The sequence below is a fragment of the Hyperolius riggenbachi genome, chromosome 3 (genome assembly GCF_040937935.1).
Source record: "Hyperolius riggenbachi isolate aHypRig1 chromosome 3, aHypRig1.pri, whole genome shotgun sequence".
Classification (NCBI taxonomy): Eukaryota; Metazoa; Chordata; class Amphibia; order Anura; family Hyperoliidae; genus Hyperolius; species Hyperolius riggenbachi.
The window spans coordinates 211,932,148-211,947,568 of record NC_090648.1 but is presented as its reverse complement, the minus strand read 5'-3'; the positions used below and the strand labels follow the sequence as shown (position 1 = coordinate 211,947,568).

The 15,421-nt window shown below is 42.3% G+C and overlaps 1 protein-coding gene across 1 annotated transcript in view; it reads right to left on the bottom strand.

Annotated features, from left to right (window-relative positions):
• Positions 1-6,733: 6,733 nt before the first annotated feature.
• The window catches only part of SNX1 (sorting nexin 1), a 36,386-nt gene continuing 27,698 nt past the window's right edge, over positions 6,734-15,421 (bottom strand). The window contains exons 13-15 of the mRNA XM_068275642.1: positions 14,705-14,785; positions 10,073-10,144; positions 6,734-7,426 (exon numbers count right to left, since the gene is read on the bottom strand). Of these exons, the coding sequence (XP_068131743.1) occupies positions 7,376-7,426; positions 10,073-10,144; positions 14,705-14,785 (204 nt within the window). The 3' untranslated portion in view covers positions 6,734-7,375. The remainder of the gene's footprint in view (positions 7,427-10,072; positions 10,145-14,704; positions 14,786-15,421) is intronic.

The window sequence follows — 15,421 nt, the reverse complement described above, 5'->3', positions numbered from 1 at the left end:
TACACATGTGCCCCTCACTATCCTGTGTGGTAGCACCTTTCTAAACTTCCCAAACATGTGACAAATCCCCCCCAAGACAACCTATTATCTCGGGCTGTGGGTCCCTTATGGAAAGATTATCCCATTTCTTGGAGCACGCCTTGAGGGCTGTTTGAAGTTGCCCCCACTCCCACAATCAGCACAAATAAAAATTCTAGCATGTTTGGTTAGTGCGATGTTCATGCCAATTTTTGCCACAGAAATTACAATTTGTGCCAGCTTTTGTTTTGAAGATGATAGCAATTATTTTTTCCCAGATGATGACATCACCCAGCCCCCCTACAACAGTGCATGAACATGAACATGGTATGGTTGGTTAGCCCCAGGTTCATGCCCATTTGGGCTGAAAAAATATCCATTCTATCGGTTATAGTTTTTAAGATATTAAAGATTTTTATAAAGGTCACGCAGCCACCTTACAACAGCCCATGGACACAAAAATGTCTGGTGGGTTTGCAGCGCTGGGTTTGTGTTCTACCTGTTATCAGAGATATTTACGGTTTTTATAAAGGTCACACAGCCCACCTACAACAGTGCATGGACACAAAAGTAGTATGGTTGGTTAGTGCTGGGTTTGTGCCCGATTGTGCTGCAAAAAAAATCACCATTCTATCTGTTACAGTTTTGAGATATGGAAGATTTTTTTTATAAAGGTCAAAAGTTCACCCAGCTTCATTCACTTCACTATTGAGATGTTTCTGATTCAGTCAGTCTTAGAGAACCGCGCATTTGCAGGACTCTCACGCCGGCTGGTGTGATGACGCGTAGCATGCACGGCGGGGACTCACACGGCGACTTCAGGCTGAAGTAGCCGATTAACAGAGCCGACAGCGAGACCGGGAGGAGCCAGGACACCCAGGGACCTCATAGCCACCACTCATGCTTTTTATAGCTCTCAAATTAAAGGGACCCTGAGCCTATGTGGGACTTCCTCCAAGGAAGTCCCACATAAGCTCAGGGTCCCTTTAATTTGAGAGCTATAAAAATGTACATTAAATAAACCAGAAACATCTCAAAGGTTATAAAGCAGCAACGTCTATTTGCTAGCAATCACAAGTCTTCTTTTGGGTCATATTTGGACATGATGGTGGCTTGTAGATGGTTAGTAAATGCATGATGTGAAATCACATGGTTATGTGCAAGCACAGTTTTGCTACAGTGTGAACAGAGTTTTTCCCTTAACACCCAAGGATCGCTGGCATTACTAGGCATTTGTAAATCAGTCCCATTACTTCAAGCATATTGATAGTTTCACAGTCACTATTTCAGGACAGTAAAAGCACTTTACCCTCCAATCTCTGCTTCTGTTTACTGGTAAAACTGTAAAGAGGACGGATCACATTCTCTGAAAAGCCTGAAGCTTCCTGCCAGGGAATTGTTCTGCAAAGTTCTTTTTTATTGTAAACTTGACAACATCTTTCAAGAGGAAATGCTACTTTCTATAAGAGGGAACAGAAAGTATCTGTTTCCTGTCCTTTGTAATGGCCGCCTCCTTACTTACACAAGTCCCATCTGATGACTTTATACTTTGAATGTGCTTACCAAAGAATTATCTAATAAAGGAACTTTTTTTTCGCCAAATCTGTATATCTATAAATACACACCACATGACATGCATTATTATTCATAACAGTTACAAGGTCATGCATTTTTCTCCATGAACTTACCCAATACCACTCTGGAAAGAAGGAGCCGAATGGGGTCAAGCCCAAAAATATCTATGTATCTCACACTTAGCCTGTATTTGCTCTCTAAATGACTACTGGTGCGCCCGGTAATCATTATGCTAGAATGAACCTTTCATAATAACACTGCCCAACATTATAAAAAAAAAACAAAAAAAAAAAAAAAACCTCTACTCATCCGTACGGGCGGACTTTTTGGCAGAGATTAGTCTACTTTTACAGCTACAGAGGTCAGTTAAAGGACACGATTTGGGGGAAGAGTGCCCAATTTGGGTTCTTACCTAGGTAGAGGAAAGCATCTGGATCCTCCAGAGGCTCCCACGTCCTTCATTGGTTAGTTGCAACACTGTCCTTGCACAAAAACTGTTAAAGTGAACCAGAGACAAAGCACCCTCATGTATTTTACCATATATATCAGTGGGAACATTAAAAAAAAACACCTACCCTGCTCTCCGTTTCATCCTCACTGCTAAAAGTGTCTGTTATCAGCTGTTATAAGAATCCCGGACTGAGCACTCAGTCTGGCTTTGCCGGGAATGATTATAGCTGAGGATTCACATTACATATGAGGCAGTCCGTGCACAGCTTCCTTAATTCACATTTATTTTAACATTGACTTTCGCCAGCAGACATAACAGCATGGGATGCAGGTTCACAACATGTGTAAAGCGGAACGATCTGACCTGTATCGAAGACGGGTGCGGGAGTGTGACCAGGGGATGAAAGGACGGCGCAACAGCCGTTTCACGCCGGTGTGGCGCTTGTTCACGTGCGTATGTCCCAGGAAAGTCATTGGCGAAAGTCAATGTTAAAATAAATGTGAATTAAGGAAGCTGTGCACGGACTGCCTCATATGTACTGTGAATCCCTTACTGCCTACGTTAGCCTGGATGCACGCCTCCTCACATATATAAAGCAGAGAAGTGGAATAAGACGGAGTTTCCATTTAAAGGTGCAGAGACCAATCCATACCCCCATCACTGAGTGCCAGGCACAACAGCTCCTTTTGTGTACATGATTATAGCTGAGTCATTATAGCAGAGCCACAAGGGGGCAGGCTTGGGCTTTAAAAGACACCAGAAAAGACAGACTCAGCTATAATCATTCCCTAGCAAAGCCAGACTGAATGCTCAGTCTGGGATTCTTATCAGAGGTGATAACAGTCAGATTAAACAGAGAACAATGAAACAAAGAGCACATTAGGTGTTTACTGTCATGTTCCCACTGATTTATAAGGTAAAATACATGAGGGTGCTTTGTCTCTGGTTCTCTTTAAGGGCTTGTTGATGGCTTGCGCATGAACAGTAGCAGGATCCCCCTCAGGCTTTAGTGGAAAAAGATGAGCCAGATCAAATCTAAACTACTGTTTATGCTTGAGTGCATTGGCACTGACCTAATTGGTCTTTGCTTTTCCCGCTGGAGCGGGACCAATTATCTTGCAGCCCGACGATTGCGATTTGCGAAAATCAAAACACGCTAATGGAAAAGTGCATCGTGAGTTACATGGAAATCACAGTGCACCAGTGATCAGCAAAACGCTGGTGATCTGCTTTTTTTAAATGGATCATGGCTAGTGGAACAGGGCCCTAAATTTGGTCTCTGTCTCTCTCTCTCGTGTGTATGAAATGACCAAAAACCCTGAAAAAACTGTTGAGTCTACAAATGTAAAAATTGACAGCTTGATTAATAGAACAAAAAATTGTAGTTTAACCACTTCGCCGCCCGGGTACAGTATATCTACGCTCCTTTGGACTTCAGTTCCCCGCCCGGAGCATAGATATACGGTTTTTTTACAATCATTGTGGGGGCAGAGATCAACGAACGGGAATGTATTTTCCCATTCATTGATCTCTGGGCGAGCGGGCAGTGGCGTGCGGGTAGCGGCGGGGGGTGCCCCCGCCGCTACCCGCACGCCACTGCCCGCTCGCCCAGAGATCAATGAATGGGAAAATACATTCCCGTTCGTTGATCTCTGCCCCCACAATGATCAGCATGCTTCTATGAGAAGCAGCCGATCATTGTGAAAACACTCAGTTTCCCAGCCTCCCTTCCTGCAAGCGTCCTTCCGACGCTTGTAGGACAACTGTAAAAAAAAAGTGGCCATCTTGTGGCCAAAAAGTAATACTACACCCAAACACATTTTTCACATACAAATACAATATTATCACTATTAAATTTAACTAATTAACTCCCACACTCCCCAATTGTTACCAATAAATTTTTTTTTGTAATATTAAAATAAATAAAAAAAAAATTACAATAAAAAAAAAACTTAAATAGTTACCTTAGGGGCTGAAATCTTAAAATATTTATATCAAGAGGGTATAACACTGTTACTTTATAAACTATGGGCTTGTAATTAGGGATAGACGCAAAACTGAAAAAATGCACCTTTATTTGCAAATAAAATATTGGCGCCAAACATTGTGATAGGGACATCATTTAAACGGTGTAATAACCGGGACAAATGGGCATATAAGTTACATGGATTTTAATTATAGTAGCATGCCTAATTTAAAAACTATAATGGCGGAAAACGGAAAAATAATGTTTTTTTCCAAATGGTTTCCTATTTTCCCATTAAAACACATTTAGAATAAAATAATTCTTGGCATAGTGTCCCACCTAAAGAAAGCCTAATTAGTGGTGAAAAAAACAAGATATAGTTCATTTTATTGTGATAAGTAATGATAAAGTTATAGGCGAATGAATGGAAGGAGCGCTGAAAGGAGAAAATTGCTCGGATGCTGAAGGGGTAAAACCCCTCCAGTTGTGAAGTGGTTAAAGAGGAACTCCAGTGAAAATGTAGTAAAAAAGTGCTTCATTTTTTACCATAATTATGTATAAATGATTTAGTCAGTGTTTGCTCATTGTAAAATCTTTCCTCTCCCTAATTTACATTCTGACATTTATTACATGGTGACATTTTTACTGTGGGCAGGTTATGTAGCTGCTCCTAGCTGTTTTGGCTGTTAGAGACAGCTGTAAACAGCTAATTCCTGTCTGTGAACCTTGTTACATTGTGGCAGTTTGCCCAGAGTACCGCGGTAGTCAGAGCTTCTTGTGGGAGGAGTTTCAGCACAAAATCAGTCATACAGCGCCCCCTGATGGTCTGTTTGTGAAAAGCATTATATTTTTCATGTAAAAGGGGGTATCAGCTACTGATTGGGATAAAGTTCAATTCTAGGTTGGAGTTTCTCTTTAATTTAACACAAATATAACAAACAGGCACTCTACAGTGAGATGGGATATTTAGATCTGTTTCTGGATTTAGACTTTAACCACTTGCCGACCGCACGCTTATACCGTGCGTCGGCAAAGTGGCAGCTGCAGGACCAGCGACGCAGTACTGCGTCGCCAGCTGCAGGCTAATTAGGAAGCAGCCGCTCGCGCGAGCGGCTGCTTCCTGTCAAATCACGGCGGGGGGGCTCCGTGAATAGCCTGCGGGCCACCGATGGCGGCTAGCAGGCTAAATGTAAACACAAGCGGAAATAATCCGCTTTGTTTACATTGTACGGCGCTGCTGCGCAGCAGCGCCGTAAGGCAGATCGGCGATCCCCGGCCAATCAGCGGCCGGGGATCGCCGCCATGTGACAGAGGACGTCCTGTCACTGGCTGCACAGGACGGATAGCGTCCTGTGCAGCCCGGATCACTGGGGGGACAGGTAGGAGGGGGAGGGAATGTCGCCGCGGAGGGGGGCTTTGAGGTGCCCCCCCCCCCGCAACATGCCACCAGCAGGAGCGATCAGACCCCCCCTGCACATCATCCCCATAGGGGGGAAAAAAGGGGGGCGATCTGATCGCTCTGCGTGCCCTCTGATCTGTGCTGGGGGCTGCAGAGCCCACCCAGCACAGATCCCATCAAACAGCGCTGGTCCTTAAGGGGGGGTAAAGGGTGGGTCCTCAAGTGGTTAAAGTGATATTTCACTCTTTGTGCAATAAAATCACTAGGCACCAGAGGCCCACCAACAATACTGATAGAAGATATTACACATCAACTTTGCACTCCGTTTCTGGTTGTACGTCAGTACAGCCCCCTTCCCAGAAGCCATTGGTGCATGGACCTGGAATCTGGGGTAATGGCTGGTCTAGTTTCCAATCGATTTTCATTCAGTTTGATTTCTATTGCATTTAGCATATAATTATTTAAAGAGGATGCAAGGTGTATGGCTAATTCCTTCCTCGGATGGGTGGAGAATTACATTAGAAGGATAGTTTGTCATCACTAAAACCAATTTGAAAAGAGCCACCTTCCTTTTTAAAATGCTACTAGCCAAAAATGTGAAAATTCTTTTGCATTTAATTTCTCAAGCCCAGATAGACTGTGCAAAATGAGATGTTCTGACTTCAGCGTTTACTGGCTGCATGCCTGTTCCATGTGTATCATTCTCACACTTGTGAATTCAAAAGATCAGAAAGACAGCCCGGCATGACATGGTTTTAAAATGAAAATGATGGCAGCCTTCATGCTTTGCTCTGTTTAAGTTTCTCTTGAGGCAGGAGTCGCATTTGTGTCTGTGTGTATTTTTTATGCACAGAAAAACACTTTTAAACTGAGAACTCATGTTAATCAATGGGCACTAGTTCACACTTGAATGTGGTTTTTGCATGCAGAAAAATAACTGACATCCTGCAGGATAATTCTGCACAATAATTGGGCATGATTCACAAAGCTTTTTCACCTGTTTTCCCCTCATCTATGTTACTTTTTTAAGCTCCCAAAGAACAGAGATATAATATACCGTAATTAAGGTAAGAAAAGTAATATTGAAAAGAAGTTAATCAGGAACAACTTACTTTGAGTGATTATTTTGCTTGTAAATGCGCTGAATGGTTATTTTTATCAATTAGGTGATAAATAAGTCATGTATGTACGAGATGTTGAGTCAACAGAGCCCATTATGTGGGTTTTCTCTATCAATTAGTTTAGCTGCTGTGAAAAAAAATGTGCATGTTTTTCTGCAAACACACATATGGTACACATGTGAGTCACAAAAATACCAATCGGATGACTTTTTCAATATTTTATTGAATAATGGTGTAGTTCTTGTAGAATAGAAAGGCTCCATTCTCTGTGTCTATGTCACAGCCAAAAAATATACATTATATATTTATATTAATAAACCCGCCCAAGAAATTCCCATTCATTTCATTTTCTTGGATTTTATTTGCAGAAAGCCCTAAAAGCCCTAAATTATCAATTTTTTTTTATAGAGTTAATAAGAAAATATATGTGGAAGTTAAATGAAAATATACACAAGAAATGTTAACAGAAGCAAGTGTGTCGAAGTGCTGGGACAAAAACTGTCCTTATAATGTTAACCCTTGCCTGTCAAACCAGTCCGCTGTTGTAGTGAAATGTTTGGTGGCTGATCTGGCAATGAGGGGAGAAATGTGGGGTCCACAGAGAGGGCGTAGTCTATAATCCTGATGAAGCAGTTCTGAGATGAAGATCCAACAATGCGCTGCACAGCAATGCGCCACAGATCTCATTCACTCAGCACTGACAAATGTGACAGCATCAGGTAGGTGGAGGAGGAGTGTGACTCTATAGTCTCTACAAGGCAAGAGGTATAATATTCAAATATAAAAAAGAAAACATGGCAGGAGAAAGGTAGCATAGTCCGGGCTGTAATTGTGTCCCATTGCAATTAGGATATAACCTTTGCTTCTGGTAAAAATGCTTCCCAATACTTAGCCAGCTGCAATAAGAAAAAGAAAAGAAGGGAGTCAGTTCTGACAGGAACTAGTTTGTTAACAATACAGTTTGTTACATACTACCATTCTCTAAGGCACAGGTGTCAAACACAAGGACAAGGTTTGCAGGCAAAAAGTGGTCCTCCTTGCCATTTTATGTTTCAATCGATGGCTTCATAATGTGCCTTATTTTAAGCAATAAAGCAACAGTACACTCAGAGGATAAGTGTTCCTGGTTGCAACACTGTCTGTTTGAGCCTTGGTGCAGCAACAACCCAGGGTACCTCCCTGCAAAATTAGCATGGGTCCCCTTCCTTGTAGCACATAATAAGGAAGAGTACTGTGCACCTGGCTCACATGCAAGCGCCCGAGCGGCGTGAAACGGCTGTAGTGCCGTCCGATCTTCCCCTGGTCACCTCTCCCTCCTTCACTGCAGCAACCTCCAACATACAGGTTTGACGTTATCTTTCTACATATGTCAATGCTGTTCACTTCTGGCTGAAGAACCAAATAAAAACTTTAAGAACTGTTAAAGAGACAGGTGCACAGTCCTCTTCCTTATGTGCTAAATTTATTGTTGTGCCCTGCACCAATGTTACTTGCTGCACGTCTCGAAGTTCGCAAATAGGTGCAAGCCTAGTGGAAGTTGTTTATCCAAAGAAAGGTGAAGATTTTTAACATAGTATGTGATGCAAGCACCCTCTGAGTAAGGCTGCCTAACCCTCAGGAGTAAGCATTTGAGTGCCAGACTATAATTTTTGTTCTATAGTGTACCAACCCTTCCTTGTAGCCACCCACCCCCCCCCCCACCCCCACCCCGTGGCTGATAAAACACACACACCTACATATGCCTTCCCCCCGGCCCCATTACCACACACAGGAGCGCAGCAGAGCACTGTGATATTGACTTGCTCCAACGATGTGTTGTGTCTCTTCTTTTCCTCAGGAAGATTACAGGATACCCATAGCATCACTGCAACAGGTAAATATTCAACTGCTCCACAATTGTGCAAAAATGGGAGGAGCAGGGATCCAGCTTCCCCAATCCCCCACCCCCAGACACCCTAGTAACGCTGTTTGACTTGGCAGCCAAATCAACCATCCAATTTGACTAATTTAATCAGAATTAGATGAAAATTGGTGCCGCCTGAAAATCGGGCTCATGCTACATCAACAATGTGACCAATTTCAGGCCAAAATTGGTTGCATATATTGGTCGTATATGCTGCAAGATGTAGGGTCGTCATGGTCGGCCAGGGAAGGGGGTAGCAGTAACGGAGAGCAATATCGGGTCGAGCAACAAAACCCCCAGTACCGTTCCCCTAATGTATAAATGTGTGTACATCTACACATTATCTGTCCGGTGTCGTGGTGCCTGTCCATCTTCCGAATCATCCGCTCTTCCATAAGCCCCATACATGCTGCTGGCGCATAGCACGTGGGTGGTTATGTGACATCACACTCCACGCCAGCGGGGTGCATAGGGCTAGTTGAAGAGTGGCGGATCCGGAAGACAGACAGGCACAGAAACACAGGACAGGTAAAGTATACTGTAAATGCACACAAATTATGCATTGGGGAACATTGGTGGATGTGGTGGGCTCGGTTGATTCCCGACAGATTTCATGCTGAAATTGATTGGGAATCGGCCTGTGGTGTATGGGCAGGCAACAGATTTCACTCCGATCAGATTTAATCAGAACGAGATCTGTCTCTTGGTCGATCTGCTCGTACATAGGCCTCAATTCACTAAGCTTATCTCCTGTCTTTAATAACTCTTCTAGAGTTGTTACCATGGTGATAAGGCATGTAGTATTTAGGAAACATTTTACCTCAGGCAAGCCTAAAGTTAACTTTTCTGTCTTTAAGTTAACTCTTCAATCCTTAAAATAACTCCAGAGTTAAAGACAGGCTGTTTATTAACTGCATGTGAAAAAAACTACAGAGGAGGTAAATTAACTACAGAGGAGGTAAATTAACTACAGAGGAAGTAAATTAACTACAGAGGAAGTAAACTAACTACAGAGGAGGTAAATTAACTACAGAGGAGGTAAATTAACTACAGAGGAGGTAACTTAAGGAATGAAGAGATAAGATAACTCTCTCTTATGTGGAGGTAAGTTTTCTCTTGCCTTATTATCTCCAGCATGATCTTAGTGAATTGAGGCCATAGTCTGATGTGTGAGCACCTTATAACTTGTAGTACATTCACCATTACATAATGGTTATCTATATTGTTCCTCACACTTGCAGATTTAATTTGAGACATATTTGCCAGAACAAATCATTTCCCAACAAGTACAAGGAATGTGCTGTGAAGAGCCGAGACATTTCACTGTGTGACGATTGAACAAGCTGTCATGTGCAGCAACACTCCTGCTTTTATCTCAGCACCTGCTTGGCTGCTTGAAATGAACACAGTGAAGCTACATTTGCTGCAGTAAACCACCTGCAAGATGGTAAACTCTGATCTGGAACATGGCGCCAACATCATGTCTCCCAGTGTGTGGCTAGCATTAGGGAACAACTTTGCTGTTACCAGTATTTAAAAAATAAAATTACGTTCAATAAATATTTTCTTTAATAATTAACAAAAAGGAAATTATGGGTCAAAGAGAGAAATTAAGAGAATAGCAAATCAGAGTTCTTACTTTGTGCTGTGAATTCAAGAGTGTTTCCAAGTATTTCACAATATGACTTTTAAAATCCTTGGATTTTTCTTTCTGTAAGAGAGATATAGTCATAGGCAGTTGTAAAAATAATAGCAAATACTTTTAAGGTGTTGTGTGCATCTGCTGGCTTTCTGTGAGCTTTGAGCCAAGGTCATTTTGTTCTGTGCATTTCTGCCCATCCTCTTGAGCTCTTTTTTTTTTTTCCTTTTTTTTTTGCAGGAGCAGCAGATGGCAATCCTTCCTGCAGAAGTTATATCTGGGATTAGATCAGATTCCCGCTACAAAACACTGACAAGTTTATACAATAAGAAAAACTAAGAACTAATAGACATTTACTGTGCTCTCTCTCTTAGAAGTTTTATATTTATATTATTTACCTAGTACATGTATACAGGTGAGGTGCTCTGACACTTATCCAGAGGATCTGTATTATAGCTGGGCCACTAGTCTTTTCAGCAGACCGTGGAAATGGCAGTTTGCTTTAATGCCTTATGCTGGGTACACACGTTGAGATTTCCCGCTCGATTCGCGTGATCGAACGGATCAATTTGATTATTTCAAACATGCTCGATTGGATTTCAATCTTTTTTTTCATGTTAAGTATGCAAAATCGACGGCAGGAACGATCGAAATCCAATTGAGCATGTTTTAAATAATCAAATCTATCCGCGAATCGAGCGGGAAATCTCAACTTGTGTACCCAGCATTAGGCCCCTTCCACACTGAAAACAATCACGGTGCGATCGAAATTCTCTTGTTTTCGAGAGCATGTTTTGCTGCGACTACAGGTGCAATTGGCGGGCGGGACAATGATTTCAAGCATGTAAAAATAAAACAACAAGACCACAGGAAGCCTTTTCAAATGCCAGATCACATAGCTCAGTGTTTGCTATGCAATTTGCATGCACTCTCAATCATTTAACCTAGCAGCAAACAGAGGAAAATGGCAGCAACTGATTTCACCACTCTGTACAGTTCACCAAGATTACTATGTTAATCACGGGGCCCTTGCGATTGTCAAAACATATGCGCTTTGAAAAATGGATTGAAGCGCGTGCAGTGTGACAGGGGCCTAGCCAATATCTCCTTCAGTAAATGCAAACAGCATGAACTTTAACAAAACTATAACGCCTCTTGCTGCTAGAGAGTCGGCATGTTCTGTCTGCATAAGTTGTGCTGGTCAGTGTGGATACAGATATGTAGTTATAGCTACAAGGAGAGCTGCACTTGGTGAACCAAGATAATTGCAGAGTAAATTGTTATGCAGTTCAACCTAGTGGTTTAAAGGGGGTTATTATTGACTGTCCCATAGGAAATGACTCGTTTTATCTTGATTAGTGTACAGGATTCAGCTTGCTCCTATTCATTCATCCTTGCTGAGATCTACAAAATAAAAAGTAGATACAGGCCTAGATCACCTGTTTAAATGCCTTGATGACTAAACATTTCTGATTTTCCTAGATGGGAAAAGGAAACTGAAGTTTTTGCTCACAGCCACCAATTCGTTTTTAACAATAGCGCACCAAGCTCTGCACTTTGGTAACCCAGACACTACTTTATTTGATCTGAGGAAGTGGACTGTGCTCCACAGTATAGTTTGTGTCCGATTACTAAAATTTCTTTCTAATATTGGCATTGCTCCTTCTTAGGGGTAAGCCGTTTTACATTTATTACATTCATGGTTATTTTGTTGGGGCTCCTTCTCCCTCCCAGTGATATTGTCTAAATCCCTCTAGCCATTAGTGGTCACTGTCAATTGTTTGCTTTGTGTACCCAATCGGTTTTTTTCTGGAGTGTGACCCATACATTTGAAGACAAAGAACCCGAGTGGGGACGGGATTTCCTCACTTGCTTTTATACTGCGGTTGCTGGTGTTGCAACCCACCTTTGTGAGTACCTCATCATTTGTATTTATCCAGAACCTGACGTTAATATACTACACCATAAGCGGCTTCTGGTCTTTCTCTGTGTTTTTCCTGTATTCGTAGGAAGTCTTGGGACTTCTCTGAACTACACACCTCCCCACTTTTAACAGTGAAGGATTCTGACTGGTTGCTCTGGACACTGGCATCACTTTTGCTCCAGTTTTCTTGGCCTTTGTCTTGAACTCTTTTCTTTTTAGCAATATATAACAAGTGTGCAACCACAGCATGTTTTCATGCATACAACTACTAGGGAGTTAAAGCAAGCCCCACTAAAAATAAAAAAAAAATTAAGTAGCAGGGCTAGTAGTGACTAGTTCAACACTCCCCTACAACTCTCACTGCTCCCTGCCATTCGTTTTCTGTGGTGTAGTTGCATGTGTGACCTCCTCCTTGCCAAGCATCTGTACAGTCCTGGCAGAAAGGAAAGGTAAAAAGCTTTTTCTTTAGACTACAAGCTCACATCCAATATACAATCTTTTTTTAAAAACATGTTTTATTTCCTTACATTTTACACCCCCCACCCCCCAAAAAAAACAAAAAAACTTTTGTGCTTTTCAACTTTTGATACTTCCATCAAAATTGATTGGGAAGGGCAGTAAAATAGATCACCACACGGCTTTGTACTACATAAAACAATAAGACATTTATGAGTGCAGTGAATCGACTGATTCTTATTCAGATTTGATCTAATCAAAACTGAGTAGTACAGGGTGGTAAAATGATCATGGTGTAATTGATCATTTTGTCAAATTAGGTAACTCCTGGATAGCAGATGGTCACTTTAACACTAAGTGGCACAAACCACCCAGTGTTAGTCTAAAGAAGCTACACCTGCTAAAACAGACTGCAATGCAGCAGCCCTAGCTACAACACACTTCACTATGGAAAACCGCAGTGTGTTGCAGTGTTGAACTAGTCAGCACTAGCTCCACCCCCTAAATCTGACTTTATAAAAAAAATTTTTTTATAGGAAATCTGTTCTCCCTAGAATTTTTTTCCAGCCAGGTGGCATGAAAAAGTAGCCGGGTGCGTCGAGATAAAAATGCAGGGCAACTCCGCTTACAGCACAGGAGGAAATGAGGAGGTGAGCCGATGACAGCCGGGTGGTCACCAAATCTAGCCGGGTGGAGCACCCGGCTAAAAGAGCCTTGGGAGAACATATCTGTTTTACTTATTGCTGATATGACTGCTAAACGTTTGTGAGCAGTAGAAGAGTGTCACTTTTCTGTTGCAGTAAATCCCGGGAACACATCTGACATTGCAAAACTAAACTTAGCAAATGAAAAGTAGACTCTGTGGCTCGCTATGGATACACCACGTTACTACAGAGTCATACAACAGGCACTTTCACCTGCAAAGTTTTATAATTCAATCGGAAGGTGGAGTTCCAGTAGAATAAGCTATTTTTTATTGGTGATATTTATAACTTCTTGTTTCAAATAATTTTTTTAGTACATCTATTTTTAGAAACATATGAAAAGAATTATATCTCTCAGTATATTTTGTCTACAGTTCATTGACCATTTTTCTTGGACTGAAAATATGCCATAAAAATTGATGAACCTGAAATGTGCAATAACAAAGCACAGTCAATGGCCCATATGCAATTCACTTTTTCACCTGAGTTTTCTCCTAGGTGATATTTTTAAACTTGTCAATAAAATGCTTTTTAATACACCAGAAAGCAAGAAAATACTCAAAATAATTTTAATATTACCTTTTTATCTACTTTTTGGTACTTTTTTTAGTTAAAAAGTACTGGAAAACTAGTTTAAATCGAAGATGAAAAATTATCTCCTAGGAGAAAACTCAGGTGAAAAAGTGTATTGCATATGGCCTAATGTCTTTTCAAGTGTATGGCAACTTAAAGGATACCACAGTCGAAAAAAAAGTTTGCAGCAGTGTGTGGGGGGTTAAAATTACATACCGTTATCCAGTCCTGCCCCCTCCGTCTGCCGCCGTTAGTCTCCTATAATTCCCGGTGCCCAGCGACTTGATTGACCCCCCACCCGGAAATACTGCGCCCTGTGCACGCAGTATGTCCTCCCCTCTTCACTTCTGGCCGGCGCATGACGATCGGCTCAGAAGCACGTTCATTCCTCTGCCTCCCCTGCGCTGCGTGTGCGCTCCATTACACTTAGCTTCACATGCTAATCATGTGACGCTAAGTGTAATGGAGCGCACACACAGCGCAGGGGAGGCAGAGGAATGAACGTGCTTCTGAGCCGATCGTCATGTGCCGGCCAGAAGTGAAGAGGGGAGGACATACTGCGTGCACAGGGCGCAGTATGTCCGGGTGGGGGGTCAATCAAGTCGCTGGGCACCGGGAATTATAGGAGAGTAACGGCGGCAGACGGAGAGGGCAGGACTGGATACCGGTATGTAATTTTAACCCCCCACACACTGCTGCAAACTTTTTTTCGACTGTGGTATCCTTTAAAGGAAATATCCAGACAGCCCCAAAAAATGACGTTTACTTACCGGGGGCTTCCTCCGGTCGGTCCGCGACAGTGCAGAGGCCGACCCCGCCAGTAAGTCCTCTACTGCACCTCTGCGAGCGCTGCTGTCAATCACTCGCATGTGCATAAACTTATTTAGATTTCTGCTGAACTCTTGTGAAAATAAGTCAGCTGTAGCTTGTTAGCATTTTAACCTATTAACATATTTAGCAGGAATGTGGTCTTACCTCAAACCTTGTGACCTCCTTCCTGACTGTAACAGAAATCCTCTCAAAATCCCTCTCATACTGTGTGACTCTAGACTCCCACTAAGAAATGAGACAATTAGTACTTAATATCTTCAACTGAACATCAACGGCAAAACTCACACGCTCCCCAATCAGATCAACAACAGTAATAATTCAAATGGCCACACAGAGTATGCTAAATCAAGGTGATTTCTGTTTTAGGACTCCTGAACCACCATGGTAGGTGGCACACAAAGCAAAGCTCTTATTACCCTTACTCCAAAAATACACTACACTAAAAACCCTTGAGGCTCATACAGATCTCCTTTTTGAGGTACTGTATTCTTGTTTTTCAGATTTATACTGGAGGGGGTTTGCATGATTATAGAGAAATGCTTTCCAGGTGCCCATATTGTCAAACACAGGAAAAGAAAAAAAAAAAAAAAAACACAAACCATAGGACTAACTAATGTGGCAAAATCCTGTGCCTCCAGGTAGGGAGCTGTGCATGAATCTTGTCAGACACATAATGGCTTAAAGGGAACCTTAACTGAACGGTGGGTAAAGAGTTTCACTTACCTGGGGCTATTACCAGCCCCCTGCAGCAGTCCTGTGCTCTCGGAGCCGCTCTGGAATCCTCCGGTCCCCCGCTGTCACTTAGTTTCGTTTTTGACGACTCACCAGTCGGCCGGCCGCCATGCGTATTATTGGACGCAT